The sequence below is a fragment of the Azolla caroliniana genome, unplaced genomic scaffold (genome assembly GCF_043228905.1).
Source record: "Azolla caroliniana isolate FFs.n. ecotype wild unplaced genomic scaffold, voAzoCaro1.0.p SCAF_2, whole genome shotgun sequence".
Lineage (NCBI taxonomy): Eukaryota > Viridiplantae > Streptophyta > Polypodiopsida > Salviniales > Salviniaceae > Azolla > Azolla caroliniana.
This window is the reverse complement of record NW_028230437.1, coordinates 22,479,853-22,496,443: the sequence shown is the minus strand read 5'-3', so window position 1 is coordinate 22,496,443 and position 16,591 is coordinate 22,479,853. Positions and strand designations below refer to the sequence as shown.

The 16,591-nt window shown below is 38.2% G+C and overlaps 1 protein-coding gene across 1 annotated transcript; it reads right to left on the bottom strand.

Annotated features, from left to right (window-relative positions):
- Positions 1-619: 619 nt before the first annotated feature.
- Positions 620-16,119, bottom strand: MSH6 (MUTS homolog 6). Its single transcript, XM_087315401.1, has 21 exons — positions 14,689-16,119; positions 12,766-12,856; positions 12,578-12,680; positions 12,443-12,496; positions 12,287-12,361; positions 11,501-11,569; positions 11,341-11,424; positions 11,055-11,246; positions 10,370-10,953; positions 9,950-10,079; positions 8,349-8,440; positions 8,049-8,227; positions 7,766-7,968; positions 7,339-7,440; positions 5,993-6,155; positions 5,385-5,671; positions 2,005-2,142; positions 1,840-1,919; positions 1,654-1,753; positions 1,160-1,286; positions 620-1,075 (listed from the first exon to the last, which is right to left on the bottom strand). Exons 1-21 carry the CDS (start codon positions 16,082-16,084, stop codon positions 864-866), a joined length of 4,461 nt encoding a protein of 1,486 aa, XP_087171527.1. The 5' UTR covers positions 16,085-16,119; the 3' UTR covers positions 620-863.
- Between the last annotated feature and the right edge of the window lie 472 nt (positions 16,120-16,591).

Below are 16,591 nucleotides of genomic sequence, written 5' to 3'. Positions count from 1 at the left end.
CATTACATGACCAATATCAATTTGAAGCAAGGATGTAACTCTCCCCTACATCTTAGGACTCTTCATCAACAAGGTCAAAAACATCTGACATGGAGATGAGGACAAAACCAACATATAAATTACCCATCTAAATTTTTCTTTATTTAGTGACAGAACCTATCTTATGCATTTACACAACATTTCAATGCTCTTGATGATTTTTTTTCTAGACAAGGTTTCTTAGCAATTCTTAGAGAGACTAGATGCCTTCATCCCAACAAGAGACCAGATTGAAATAGTATATTTGTACATGCATCTAGGAGTCGCACTTATATGCACCACTGGGCACTTCTTTATGACTGAAGCCATCAAACATCGACTCACTCAAGGATATACAGCTTTGGCTAGGATAGAATGACATCGCACAATGCAATCATAGTTTATTCATAACAAAGTGTTCACCTTACACAAGATAATCATATCAGAAATGGCAACACTGCCAGTATGCATGCCACCATTATGATGATGGAGAATAGCATCACACCCACATCATGTGATCTCAACCAACATATTGCCAAAAAGTTAGCATTACATGATCTAAGGAAACTGCAATTCATAGGATTTGGATGGGATGCAGAAACATTATCTGATCCTCCAAATTAAATAATTACTGGCATTATAATTTACATCCTGAATGTACAAAATAATGATTTTAATTCGCAAGGCTTCATTTACAAGGAGATCATGTTGGCCAATAGCATACAACACAAATAATGAGGCAATTTGTTTTGGCTCAAGCAAAAACTAGAAAAGAGTATTGAATACCCTCTATAGCTATGTGTCGGGGTCCCAATAATGACTAGAATTTTAAAATTCCCTTCAAATCATTGTGCAGATAAAGACTGCATTGTTCTCCACTCTTCACGAATGTTAACAACAGCCGCAATGTCCTGTTGATCAGATGAAAACGGTCTTCTTGCTAGTTGCAATGCTTTCAGAAAGAGTTTTTTCTCATAATGATTCAACTTAGTGTTTTCTAGACTCTCGATTTCTGATGATTTAGTTGTTGCTCTCTTCAAGACTGTCTTAGGCATTCCTACAAAGTGGGAGAAATATATTACGAAGTGTCATGGAAAAACATTCATTTAATATGAAACGTGATCCTTACATATTCTCATACCTGCAATACGAGCTACATTCACACCATAGCTCTTGGGACATGAACCATCTGCAAGTCTATACAGAAATGTGACTTTTTCCACCCCATCTTTTGCTTCTACTTTGCAACCCATGTGATGCAGAGCAATCTGAAAACAATTAATTGTTTGTGATTTAGTTTAGCTCAAAGAGTCCACAAACCTAATTTAAAGCGTTCATTTTAGAATATTCATGCTCTTGGTGGATGAACACAAATGCGCATGTGGCATGTAGTAACTATTCCATTTATTGGTCATTGATAGAATCTCAAATGCGTTGACAATATAGATGTATGAGATTTCAGAAGACATTTTTAGAGACATGTTTCTAGATGTTTTCTGAACATGAGATTATCATATACATGAACTCTTAAACACCAATTGTGTTGCAAGGATATCACTTGTAGTGGGTTCCAAGAATTTGACATTAGCAAAAAACCATAAACAACCCTAGACAAGCATAAAACAAGCAAATTACCAATGGATCATTAGCATGGTCAGCTGCGAGGCGATGATAGTGTGTTGAAAACAACCCTAGACATCGAATATTTTTCGCAAGATGCTCAAGTACAGCATGCCTGAAACAGAAACCAATCTTGAGATGAAAGAATGGAATCATGGTGCTTTAAGAAAAGCAGTTAGAATGCGATGTATGCTAACATACGCTAATGCTTGCCCATCAGATGTTGCAGTACCTCTTCCAAGCTCATCTAATGCTACCAATGAGTTCCGTGTAGCACAAGTCTAGCAGAAAGCAGCCAAATTCCAAGATAATTAAAAAAATAATGTAATGGATCATAAGAAGGTTCAATAATGTAATGGATAATACCAGCATAGATGCTGTTTCGAGAAGCTCAACAAGGAATGTGCTTTGAGAAGACATGATGTGATCTTTTGCACCCATGCGTACAAAAACTCGGTCAATAGGGGAAAATTGGAACTCACTAGCGGGAACATCAGCCCCAACCTGCATAACAAAACAATATGAGACCAAATGAGAGATAAATATTAAAATGTTGCCCGTCTTTGAGAACAAACCAAAATAAATATACTATATTAGAAAAGTTGCAGGGTGATGGTTCTAGAGAAGGTTGTGATATGAGACCAAACAAGAAAAAGAAAGATGAAAGATATCTTAGTGTCTTTTAAAATGTTGGATTCTTGTTTTGAATCACAAAAACTTACCCACTTTAGGGTTCTGAGAGTATTTATAGACGGGGAAAAAACCTCCTAAAGAGGGAAAACATGCCCATGTAGTCAAAAGTGTGTTCACACACATCACTACTGAAATGTTCTACTGCGTGGGCACATAAGCCAAACTGATCTCCCTGGCAGAGAACCTTTCCTTGACATAGTAATAATGCACCTCAATGTGCTTAGTGCGAGCATGGAACACAAGGTTCCTCGCAACTGCCAATGCGCTTTGACTGTCAGTGAAGTTGGTGGTGGCAGAAGATTGAGTAACACCAATATCAGCTAAAAAGGCGTCTGAGCCACACACACTCAACTGTAGCTGTGAAACCTGACCTATACTCCGCTTCACAACCTCCTCATCTGAGAGACAACAAACTGAATATCAGGTCGGGTTATGCATAAGTAAATCAAGTATCCAATTGCTTGCTGATAAAGAACAACATCAAATGCATCTCCAGCATCACGAAGGCTCAAACGTAAACCCGTCTCCATGGGAGTGGCACTAGGTTTACAGTCTTCAAGGCCAAAACACTTCAATAATGTGTCAAATAGGGATGTATCTTTTCATACCAAGAACCCTGTGCTTGCTTCAAGCCATATAATGCCTTTCTGCACCTGCACACTTTGTGTTCATGCCCTTTTTGCACAAAACTACGGGGCTGAGATACATACACTTCCTCATGAAGATCACCATTTAGAAATTTTGTTTTAATGTCCACCTGATGTACATTCCAACCACAATGAGCTGCAATTGCACAGATGGGAGCAAAGGTCTCATCAAAATCAATGCCTTTTTCTTGGGCATAACCTTTCGCACCAAGCCTAGCCTTATACCTGTCAACCATTCCATCAGGTTTACGCTTCAGCTTATATACCCACTTAGTGCCAATAGCCTTCTTGCATGTGCATCTTCTTGCCCTTCTCTGCAGAAAAAAGAATTGCTCTGCAGAAAACCCTAAACCCTAAACCTGCTCTACAGAAAAAGAATGACCTGCTCTGCTTCACTCTGATACCAGTTTGAAGGGCAGTACGAGTATTAGGATTTAGGTCAACCAGAGAGAGAGAGATGCACCTTTTCTTGGGTACAAAGAGTGTACCACTTTTTTTAAATTGTTTTGCTATGAGTGCACTAATAAAAGGCACGATGGCCCTTTATTCCCAACATGTTGATAACAATGTTGATTTACAGGTCATTAACCAGCACGATTTGACATGGAATTGGAGGAAGAGCAAGCCTATTCTAAGCAAGCAAGAACAGTTCCTAAATCACTGATCAACACCCTTATGGACTGCAAACTCCTTTTTCCTCTTCAGGGTAAAACCTGGTCAACCAATCAGCAAGCTGAACTGCATTATGTGCATCATGCTCTTATCGCTGAAATTTGTGATGAGGAGCCACACTCTCTTGAGGATGCATTAGGATATGACCATTGGCTTGAAGCCATGAAATGAGAACTTGAGCCATGAAAAATTACTAATTGTTGTGCTTTATGTTGATGATTTGCTAATCACAGTCTAATGAGCAAGAAATTGTACATTTTAAAGCTAATCTTAGTGAGATATTTGAACTTACAGATCTTGAGCATCTCCATTACTACCTCAGCATTCAATTCATTTCTGTTGAGGGGGGCATTTTTTTGAGTCAACGAAAGTACATTGAGAAGCTCCTAACAACAAATTAAGTTTGAAGAGTGCAAGCCAATCTCAACTCCTGTAGAAGCAGGTTTCAAATTCTCATATCAAGACAAAGGAGAACCAACTGATGTACTCTTATACCAGCAAGCTGTAGGTTGTTTGATATTTTTATGCAATACATGACCTGACATTCAATATGTAGTTTCGCAATTACGCAGGTTTATGGAAAGCCATGGAACAAAGCATTGGCAAGCAGCCAATTGGGTTTTCCGTTACCTCAAAGGTACTATGGATTTCAATCTCTTCTATAGAGAAGGCAATTCATCTATTTTAACTCACGAAAATGTTGCAGATATTTTTACAAACGCTCTATCCAGAGAAAGTTAGAATATTTTCCCAAGGAATCGAGCATTCTTCCAACACCTGGATAGTAACAACATTCAAGTTCATAACATTCACTTCAGGAGTTTGTTACACTTAATGTGTATCCTATGAAAGCTTTGGTGTAAACATAGTTAGAATAGTGTGGGCCTGGTTAAGTAACTGTTTGGTGTGAACATAGTTAGAATAGTGTAAACCAAATTAAGAGACCATTGGGCTACCTGTAGATATTAGTTATATAAACCATTCTACATCTTTGTAATCAAAAGCTCGTTTTTCCTAATCTACTAATTTTTCCTTAAGTCTTCTAAGTGATCTTGCTGTATGAGAGTTCGTCTAAGATCTCTGCATTTTCTACACCAGCCTCTATTGTAAGAACTTTTATTTTTGCTGCTACTTACAAACAGGCTCTGCTCTTTGGCTGTGTCTCTACATTTTACAACTATTTTGCTACTGCTTCCTAACAGCCTTCTCACAGTTTGGCTGTGTTTATTCTGCTTCCAACTGTTCCACTGATGTTATTAGCAGACTTTCTCACAGTTTATGCCATATCATGAACCATTGTTGGGTTTCAGCATACCAACAATGAATATCTCCATGTTCAATAAGTTATTTTGATGACATAAGTACCAACATTGAGTACCTTTATCTTGGGAGCTCCCAAATGCCATTGGATATTGGTCATTGATCAGAGAGAGATAACACCCGAAACGTTGTCTCCAGAAAGATATATTTGAATCTCTTGTATGTCCAAAATGGCATATAAGGCATAAGAAGAGAGAGACAGATAAATCACATCTGAAAGTGTTGTCTTATCTTGGAAGACGAAAAAACATAATTATGAATAAATAAAATTTAGAGAGAGAAGGAAACTGCAGAGAGGAAACTTTTGGAATTGGGAAAAATGATGGGTAATTTGGAAGTTTCAATAATATTACGGGTATTTTCGGTAAATTCCCTAAACAATGCAGACAAGCGTGCAATATTTTACCCTCATACCTGAGCTAAGATTATTGCCAAACAAACTTGACGAATAAGTGTGGACTTTCCACCCATATTTGGCCCAGTCAAGAGCATGAATGGTGCATGATTTTCCCCTCCTAGATTGATATCATTTGGAACAAAACATTGACCACCATCTAGGCTGCTTTCAAGGATCGGATGCCTTAACCCCTTTGCAATAAGCAATGGTGCTGAGTTATCAGAATGGCAACAAATTACTGGCTTGCAAGTGCTCCCCATTATACAACTGCTTGCAATAGAAAGACTAATGAGAGCATCAAGCTCTGCAAAAACACATCACAATAGAGCCACCAGTTTTAGTACTAGATCTCAGAGAAAATACATCTTCAGGGAAAAATAAGGTTAGAAATTCTGAAATACCCAAGTTTTTTGTTATTTCCACAAACGCCCTGAGGTTTTCCTTATTTCTCCAAATGACCTTGGTCAACCTCTGAACAAGAAAGTATAGGCATTATTTGAGCAATAATATGGTCAATTCATTCCCTTTTCTCTGTTCAGAGGGTTGAGGAAGGGCATGGGGAAGTAACAAAAATTACGGGAGTATTTCAGAGTTACCCCTCAAAAGACAATGGACAAAAAGACACCTGCTACTACACGGATAACAAATAGCCAAGAGGTATAGGTTTCACAGAAACGTGCCAATAACCCATGCATTATGTTCTTGACAGCTTCTTCTTTCCGATCTTCCTCAGAGACTAGATCCTGGACCAATTCCTTTACTGGTTGCGTCAAATATCTCTTGAAACCCTGTAAAACAGGCCCCCAGTCCAAAGGACCAAATGTATATATGATTGCCGTTTGATGTAACTCATAACTAATGTCGATTTCCATACATATTTCTAGATAACTTGCATAATAGAAAAAGTCTCATTAGATCAGCATCCAGCTTAGTAGAGAAGGACAAAATTCCAAATAAAAAAGGTGGTAAAAAGACTAGGAGAAGCAATTCCTGAAATTCTATCCTGCATTGCAAGAATCTGTGAGAATAGAGAAAGACTTGAGGTCAAGACAAAACATGAAACAGAAATGTTCACCACTTCCCAAGACAAAAGCATGAGATTACCCTCCATTGCATCAGATGGAGAGATTACACCAGTAAGGATCTGTTTCTTCCCTTTGGCCTATTACTTCAGGCTATCTCTAAGCCTTTGATGGGCTGGTACTGTAGGATTTATGCTGGTTGGATCAAGTTAGAGTGTTTCCTTGTGCTTGCTGCACTGGGAGTGGCATCTCACTTGGTTATAGCCTGCATCACACACATCTCTCCATCCTTTCCGTTGTTCATTGGGTTATAGCCTTCATTGCATTTAGGTCCATTATTCCTTGGTAGGATCCTATTGTTCTCCATGTTTTGAGTCTACCCCTCCAGCGTCTTTAATCACTATTTGCTATTTTATCAGTACTCACAATCCTTACAGAGATCACATCATATAAATTTAAGAGTCTCATAGTATAACATTCATTCAATGCCAATGAGAGGCTTTAAATCTTTTCATATGTGGTAGCACTCTCTAGTCTGAGCCCTTAAAGATGAGCAAGAGTCTCTCATGAAACTGGAATCTTGAATCTCTGTCCAAATGCCCAGATAAAATGGGAGGTAAACAGAGTAAACGTTCATGAAAGAATAGAAATAAATTTTCAAAAGGGGATTATGTCTAGTTGCATAATTACTCATGATTCAACATATCGTCAGCTTGGTATGTCTATATTAAAGTTTGCATTTGCTCCCAGTCAGTAAGTAAATGGTGTACAGAGATTTTGATTCCAACAAATTGACAATTGATTACACAACAGATTGAAATCACTCACTATCATTTAAAGTGATTCAAACCACATCACAATCACAACTACAAATGGAAAAAAAGAAGTCATATATGGAAAAAGAATGATCAGCTGGAACATAAACATGATTTGTAGTCCAAGAATATACCTTTCTTGATGACATCACTTCGTAATCACGTGGCACTTTTTTCTGGACAGACTCTGGAATCTCCAACTGATATCGATCTTTTCCAACTGTAACAAACGCAACCTGGAAATAAACAGGTACAAAATGGCTTGAAAAGCTGTGGAACTTATGTACAATGTATCTATCTATCATGAGAAACCATCGGTAAGAAGGCAGCACATAAAAAAACATGAGCAAGATGGCCAAGATGAACATGATAACCAAAACAAAGCAAATGACTGAAAGGTAACAAAAGAAACCCCGAGAAACAGGAAGTACACATGTAAGAATGGGAAGGTAGAATCTTTATTAATGGAGGTACATGGACACATTCATCTTTCGATGATTATGGCAACAGAGAACATAAGGCAAGTTCCAACTTTGATAGGCACTAAAGAAAGGCTCTTACAGCTTGGCTTTTGAAATATTCTTGCTGCTCTTTTAAATATGCCTCTAATTTCCTCTTAATTTTTGTGATATTTGCAGATCCCAGATCAAAATCTGAATCAACACCTTCATGTGGTGTTATGCGACCAGTTTTTTCAGCATCAGCCCAGTCAAACGCATCTTCAAAATATTTTATCGCAGGCATGATATTCGGCATACCCTCTCCTGGTAGTAAACATAATGTTAACAGACTGCCTTGAAGGTTACATGTTTTCTTGTTTTAAGGTCTCGATGCTTTGTTCTACCTTGAGATAGTAATAACCGTAATCTCCATGACTGGAACTGGCTTGAGATAGAAGAAAATGATGATAAAATCTGGACAATTGTCTGAAATCCATTGAGCGCACCTAGAAATTCTTTTAATAATTTTTTCGCTGCATCTTCATATAATACAACCCCCTGAGCATTTCTACCACTTTTCTCACTGAAAGAAAACAAAATTTCTCAAGTTATCAGTGACATGTTGAAATTTTCATTATTCATCAATAAATGAAAATCATTCACTAGCACACCCTAACAGCAAAAGTCAAAGGTTAGAAATGCACTTGCAAGCTTTAAGGCGAACAACCAATCGCTCCATGTCTGGAAGCTTCAGAAGATCTTTCTTAAACTTAGATACTCCATCAGCTGCTATTCCCTTCATGAACCAACTTTGAATCAAGATATGAATCAAACAAAAAGGCAGGCCTAAAGTGTCCCTAATAACATTTTCAAAAAGACCCATCGGTCCAACTACCTAACCATTCAATAACTTCCATCTCAACTCAAGCTCCATAAGGCAAAAAGTCATGGTGCATGATAAATTACTAATAGCTTATACTAGGCATCATGGATAATCTAGTATTGATGTCTGATGTGTTTAGTCTAGTTAATGCAGATTTACTGAAATTACCGAGGTATTAGTGCAGATTTATAAGCCACTCAACCCACTCTGGTCCCTTTTAGGAAAAAGTTGTTGGGAGGCATTATTCTCCTAGCACAGATTTCATGACCATGTTCAATACATTTGGCACGGTGCGTAGGTATTCAAGACTCATGCATATGGCTGTAACTTGCCAACAAGGAGGTCTTCTTGAGAGGGCACTATCAATATCATACATGCTCAAACAGAGAATGTCATGAGAAGTGCATGCACGATTAAACCCGGTACTAAAGTAGTTTTTTTATTTGGCACTCAATAGCAAAAAGGTTATCCAAATAGCCAGATTTCTATGCCCTTGTATAGTTCACATAGAATCTCGCATAGTGTGATCCCCATCATTAACCAAACTCAAGAAGGATTTGTGCCAGCCCATCAGAATTTCTCAACTTAAAGGACACCACAATTATCCCACAATCAATAGTAAATTTAGTCTTCAAAATAATACCTGCTCATAAGAATCAAACCTTATCTTCTCAGAACAGCACAATTGAACATTCCTTCTCAGCCAAGCAACACTGATTTTAGTCACCAAATCACATAGCATCCATAGGTACTCTATGATATGCAGTGTGCACGCAGAAAAATGCTAAGTGGCATGATGAGCAGATGTAAAACACATTGCTCATGTAACCTATAGCACCACATAATAGATCATGTTTAGAAAGCAAACTCAGAGTGCATCTTTTGTCGGAAGCTCTACTTGTGGCAATAAATACATCTTATGAACTCCTGAGAGTGTGGATCAACCTGTCTGTTGCGATCAAGGTTTTCTAGAAAATATATCAAGGTGGTGGCCTCACTGATTCACCTCAGGAAAATGCAACCCAGAGGGAGTAGGTGCTAATCATCAAGGAAGAATACATCTCCAATAACTTACGCAACTTCTTTTGGTGGTTCTCCACCTGATTGCTTTATCCACCGCATAATATATCCTATGCCACAATCCTCTTCTCAGCAGCAGGAATAAATCTTAGTTCACATACCCAGGACTCATAAAGTATTTCAAGTATAATGAACCATAGCTAGAAATATAATCCACCGACTAACTAATGTGTTTTAAAGTACAAAATCGAACTACAAATGAGTCATGGTTCCATGAATCTTAAATATTCAATACGCACAAAGGTAGTGGCCATGTAGAATAACAAAGTACCAGCCTAAGTTTATTGACAAAAAAGTACATTTAAAGGAAATTGCATTGTTTAGCACTATGATTTCACATACCTTGATATCTTCAATAGCATTTTGTCTATCCCGAATTGAATCAGGATTAAATAAAGGACGAACAACCCATTGTTTGAGTAGACGGCGTCCAAAGGCTGTAACACAATGATCTATTTGTGCTAAAAGTGTCCTGTCAATTATCCAAATACAACTTTCAATCTAATGTTATAGAAAATTGCATCCGACCCAAAAGCATGTGTTATTTGATTTGTTACATTCTGAATATAGTGCACTCTGCAGTTTTTCTTTGGCCGCACAATATGCTTTACTTAGATATGATATTAAATTTCTTAGTTATATTGTAATTTTAGATATGGTTTATTGCAAAGTTGCAAAAGATTTCCTTTAAGTTTGTCACAGAAAGCACCTGCTATATTGCTAATCAAGTTAAATCCATGGCCTATTATACAATAGCCTTACCCTGATGTCCCACCATCTTGATTATTCTCCAATATCTCAAGATTTTCTAGAGCCGAGCTATCAAGTAGCATAAAAGGTTCTGATTTATCAGCAAATATGTCACCTATACTGGAACATATGTTATCTCCTGCTTGCAGCTCTAGAAATTGATCTGATCCAGGAAGGAGTTCAAATCGGCCTGAATTCAGCAACCGTTGGTCAAGCAAAGCCTGCTTTAAGTAGAAAAAGCAACCTCCCAGCGCACAAATTGCAGCTTTCCCATTAGAAGAAGCATTAAATAGGGACCTTAGGAAGTCTGGTAAGACCAATGTCACCTCATTTTCAGGGTCATCCATAACCCTAGAGCTTCTGTTGTTGGTCTCTTTTTTCTTCTCCTTATAGAAGAATGTTATTTCATGAATTGTCTTCTCAGAGTTCCAGAACTCCAAACTGGGACTAAGCTTTGTGACTAATGCATTTCTTGTCTGCTCCGTCAAAGCTCTCTCTGTTTCAACTGAGAGCAAGTCATCTGGTTGCACAAGCTCAACAGGTCTGAGCTCAGAGAGAATTGACCGTAGTCGTGACCTTGCCTTGTCATCTACAAACTGAAATACAGTGCATCATGCACTACTTATAGAATGCCAAAAGTACTCTAGTCATTGCAAAAACTTCAAATCACAACATGGATCCAGGGAGAATAAAATACTTGGCCTATCGTAAACCGGCTCGTTGCAGCATCAAGAAAGCACAATCCTATCGTTGAAGTAGCATCCGGACTTTCTTCGTTCAAAATTTCAAATACAGTCATAAGGTACGCAGCATCAGGAGTTGATGCAAGCATATCTCCCTCAGTAATTGTTCCTTTAGTAATGACTGCACATATATCTCGCTTCACAACCTAACATGCAAATGTCAGAGCCATAGATGAGATACACATAACAAAACCACTTCCATTTATCCTAGAAATCCCAAAGATTAGAATGATGGTATGCCTTGTCTTTTGTGCCTAGCTTTATATTGCGTTGTTCTCTTTGTTCAGGGGTCTCAACTTGCTCCACAACTAGGACACGAAAGCCCTGGAAATGTCCACCATTATCTTGCAAGCTCCAGCAACACTAAAAATATGCTCGCAAATTGTCAATAGTGATTTACCAGTCTAGCCAGTTTGCCTGCATTCTCTTCAAAATTCTTTTCAGGAAACCCACAATGAGGCTGATCGCCCTATAATGAAAGAAAAAGGATTTCATAATTAATTCCAATGTGATCAGCAAGCCTGAATTTTTTATCTTTGGCAGTCCAATCTCAAAAATCATTATGGATGTCATCAAATTAGTCAATGTACTATTTAAAAGGAACTCTTAAGGATGCACTGACTCCAATTCATCCCAGCAAAACAACAAACAGAGGAATCAAGGAATGGAAAAATCATCTAAAACAAAAGAAAGCATGGAAACAGTAGATGTTCCTATACTATGGTCTAAAGCTACCACCAGAACCAATGTCTCATACAGCAGAATTAGAAAGTTTCTGAAAATTCAATATATTCAAGCATGTCAATGAAACGTAAGGTAGCATCTATGGCCTAATCTGCACAGAAAATAAAACAGCACTAATCTGCAGTTATATAAAAGACATATGATTCATATCTCAGTCCATCAAGAGAGGAGAATCTTTCAAATTAGTGCAACATCACCTGAGAAACCTTCAACCAAGAAAACATCTTTTGGCTTAAGTCAAGGCCCTTCTGTCTCTTGGAAATCAGAGATGATATGAACAAGTTTGTATCCCACAGATATGTTCTGGGTGGAATATTTGACAAGTTTTGGATGTTAGAATTCTTATAACCAGCCAGAATATATGTTCACTACAATTCAGACAGTGTCCTCGTTTGGATGTAAGCCATCATTCATTTCATGTCATATATGCTATTATACGCACCCTCATATACTGCAAATCAAGGTGTTGGGCCCCAACATGTGCATCCATTTCAAACAACTCATAGAACTTTCCCATCTGTCAAAAATGAGAATGCTCTCATGAGACACATGAAAAAAGTAAGCAACAGAGGAGGAATTTTCTATTCCTTGAACCAACCTTGAAAAGAAGCACTTTATCCATGTGCTTTGACTTAAATTCCCACCATTGTCTCTGCAAAGGGTAACACCTTTAGAAGATAACTTAAAACATGTAGGAGGCAATGATGTCAGAAAATAATGCTGATTTTCACACCTGGCAACCTGAAAGTCCTTTTAAAAAGTCGGCTGGTAAATGGAGTGTTCGAGGATCATACTCTGGATCACTTGGATGCCTCCCAGATGCATCTTTCCGATTTCTGCTCAGTGAACATAAAGATGTGAACACTTGAATACCCTAGAAATAGTATGCACAAGGCAAAAATAACAGAGTTAAAAACATACTTCTCGAGAAACTTGAACCTTTCAGCAGCTCTATGCCCAAACCTTTCTGATGCTTCCCCAGTAAGACAAACAGTCATATCCCTAGTCAATCCTACAAGAACCATTAAAAACAAAAAACATTTTTTAAATCTACACAATTAATAAAAAATGAATTCCTACTTTGCGATGCAGATTCTTATCCAGGCTCTCAAGGTATATTACCAAGCTCAGCATCTAGATTCTATATAAAACATCATTTTCTCTTAACAAACAGAATACATTTTAATTTCATAAAGATGAAACAAGAAAACATGGATCCATAGTAGGAGCCTGAATTAATCGACCACATTTTTCAGGCAACTCAAACACTCCAAAGTGCCCATACTAATACAGGTTTGAAATGATAAGACAGGTTAGGTTCCTCAAATGGACTGAATCTCTCCGTGATTTCAAATTTTAATGAGCTTCTGTGAGTTGATCGTCAAAAATGGTGGCTTTATGCATGAGTCTCCACAGAGGGAAGGTGGTTAAAGTCATCCACAAAGGAACGAGGTACTACTCTCTTTCATAATAGATAAGGAATTCATTTCCTAGGGTATGTTTGTAGGCATATCCAACACCGGGAGACAGTGGAGTTATCCACAAATACTCTTTCATACAAAAAAGTGATTGACACAAATACATAAGGAATCACTCCAATGCACATCTTTATGACGCATCCTGCACTGCACTGAGGGATAATGCAATCATCCACAAGGGAAAGAGAGATCATTCCCTTTCATACAAACATGATGTAGATAATAGATAAGAAATCATTCCAAAGAATATTCTTGGGAGACGTCCTGCATTTGGCACAAGTCCACTGTCCACTGCTAATTTTTACTTGGATAGAAAACCTATGCTGCCAATGCTGAAACTACTCCACTGCTACAACTGCCCTCCAGCTTTCTTTGACTCTTGTTCCTGATATATCTTCTGCCTCTCTTTTGTAGCTCCCCTTGATCATCTCATAGACAGTATGGTCCTTCAGCAACATTCATATATCTTTCATTCTTCGGAAGTTGTAAGCTTTGCAAGGTCACAAAGCGATTATGGTCTTTCAGATACCTTAACATATCTTTCTTTCCTTCTTCTTTTTCCCTAGATGTGTTGCGTTACTAAATGGCACTAAGATAGAAAATCAAAGATCACTGACGATGCATAGAACACAGCACTGTATGTAATTGTTGCATTGGTCGACTGATGTGTTGGCAGTTGAAACAAAGCAGGCACAACAGGCAGGAGAAGCCAAATTAATGCATAGAGAGAACCATCAAAGATTGGATATAATTTATGACAACACTTCGACAATGACAAAAGAACACATAGTACTCACTTCAATTATGCGTCTGCTTCTGCAATACAGCTGCAAAGGGTAAGCCTCCCACTATTCTCCTTCATTCGAACATTTTTCATTTGTTTATCATTCTGTTTTCATCTATTTCTCATCAACTTGACGCTCAAATCCTCTCTTTCTTCAAAGAATAGCTAATCCTACCTAAGAAACTCCTTAGCTTCTCTTCTACTGCAGCTCATCCTTGGCTTATTGCTGCTTTCCTATGTATATTTTATTTGTATACATATTGTCTTCTCTCCCGACCCCCCACTGTTTCGAATGTTATAAGCTTATATTAAGGTAACAAGAGCAGGATCCCCTTTGGGGAGAAACTAGAATGCTCATTATCAGTTTTTGTGCAATCCAAACTATGTTTCACATTAAATAACACACCCAGCAACATGATCTAATAAGATTTTTAAAAATAAATAGGAGAATAAAATTAAACAATACAAACAGCAGTAGTACCCATACACACATCTCCAACACTTTCATATATAATAGTAATATCTCCAACACATGACCAAATCTCATAGCAATATATCAAGAGATGCAATTGGTTTGAATACCTGAGCAACTCTGTTTTCTTTGTTCATTCATCTTATCAACAGGTGCAGTTACAATAGAATCATATAAATTTCTCTTTGGAACAAGTGGCTCTATTACAGTTTTCACAACAGTGGTAGAAGCATTGCCTCTGTGGTTCGATGTTTTGGTAGAAGAACTCTGTGCTTTTGAACAAAGTATTCTTTGTTGGGGACTGGATTTCTTAATCGTTTTGCTCAACAAACCATGTTTTTTGACCTTCTTTCCTCCTTTTGTAGTCCTATGGACTACATCATCAAGATCAGAATTTTCAGGTTCTTCTTCATCTTCTTCTGAACTTGATTCATTTTTTGCAACCCACTCAACATCACTGTCGTTGTTGTCATCTCCACTCTCACTAGAAACGCTGTCGTCCTTGTCTTTGGTAAGCTTGAGCTTATCATTGCAAAGATTTTTATCCTTGACCTTATCTTTATGCATATCTGTATCCTCAGCCTTATCATCATGGCAAGGCTTTACATCCTCCATCTCGTCATCGTTATAAAGTTCTGCATTCTCTAGCTTTTTATCATTGCAAATATTTCTGTCTTTCATCTTATCATCCTCATTACAAAGGTTCTTGGCAAATCCATTAGATTGCTTTGTCGTTTTCCTACCTCTCTTTCTCCCTGGGCATTCTCCCTCAGATTCAGAATGAGAGGCAGATTCCATCTCCTCTTCTGTCACAAATGCTTTCTTAATGAAGCTTAATCTTCTTAGTTTCCTTCTAGTTTCAACCTTCTTTACTGTTGAAGGTAACCACTCGATCTTCTCTTTCTGCAAGCAGATTGCCTCTTCTTCCCCATCATCATATAAAATACGATGAAATGGAGGATCTTCGTATGCTTTCACGCAACCACTGTACCAAGAATCATCCAGAGGCCAGTAAACTCTGAGTTTTCTCCCGATCAAAGCCATGGGATCAGAAAATTCAGGTTTTGAGGAAGTTTCAATAGCTTCTTCTTCATCATCACCGTCTCTGATCATGTGCTGCGATTTCGTAAGCTTTTGTGGTCGAGAAGCAGATGAAGAAGAAGACGCGACGAAAACAGCATGTTCTTTCCTCTGTTCAACGGAAGGAGTCGCCATAGCTTCATTTTCTCCTTCTTCTTCATCATCGTCATTACCGTCTCCGACCTTCTTCTTCTTATTCTGCGTTTCTGGAAGCTTTTTCGGTCGAGAAGAAGAAGAAACAAGAAGGATAGGTTTCTTTGTCTGCGTGGCGGGAAGCGATGGAGAAGGAGAAGAAGAAGGAGAAGAAGACAGAGCTTTCGGAGTGAAGAACGAAGCTATGGACCTCTGTTGTTGTGGTTGATGCTGCTGGGGAGTTCTGGAGAGGGAGCTTCGTCTTCTGCTGCCGCTGTGCGATGAAGGTTCCATGGCGCCTGCGCGCGCGCGTGAGTGTGTGTGTGTGTCTCTCTCTCTCTCTTCTCTGCAGAACGAGAGCTATGGCGGGAAATGGAGAAGAGAGAGAGAGAGAGAGAGAGAGAGAGAGTGAGTGAGTGAGAGAGATGGTATTTAGTACGTTTCTCTGAGTTTTCCTTTATTTTCACCGGTGTACCCCTACACTTCCAAAACTTTCTGTTATTTCCTGTAGAAATTGCCCCTCGCGCAAAGGTAGTGCATTGTGCTCTATGTATGATATTATGCTATTCTGATTGTATTGCATATAAATATCCTCCTCTAGTGTATTGTGCTCAATTATACATTGTGGTATTGTAATATACGGTATTGCGATTGTTTTGAATTGCATCTCATTGTATTGTATTGTAAATTTGTATGATATGGACCATGGTATGGTATTCTATTGTTCTCTATGTGAAATCTTTCGAATCGACATGTCTATTTGCACCTAAATCATAATATAAGCCTAGCAAGGGAATGGCG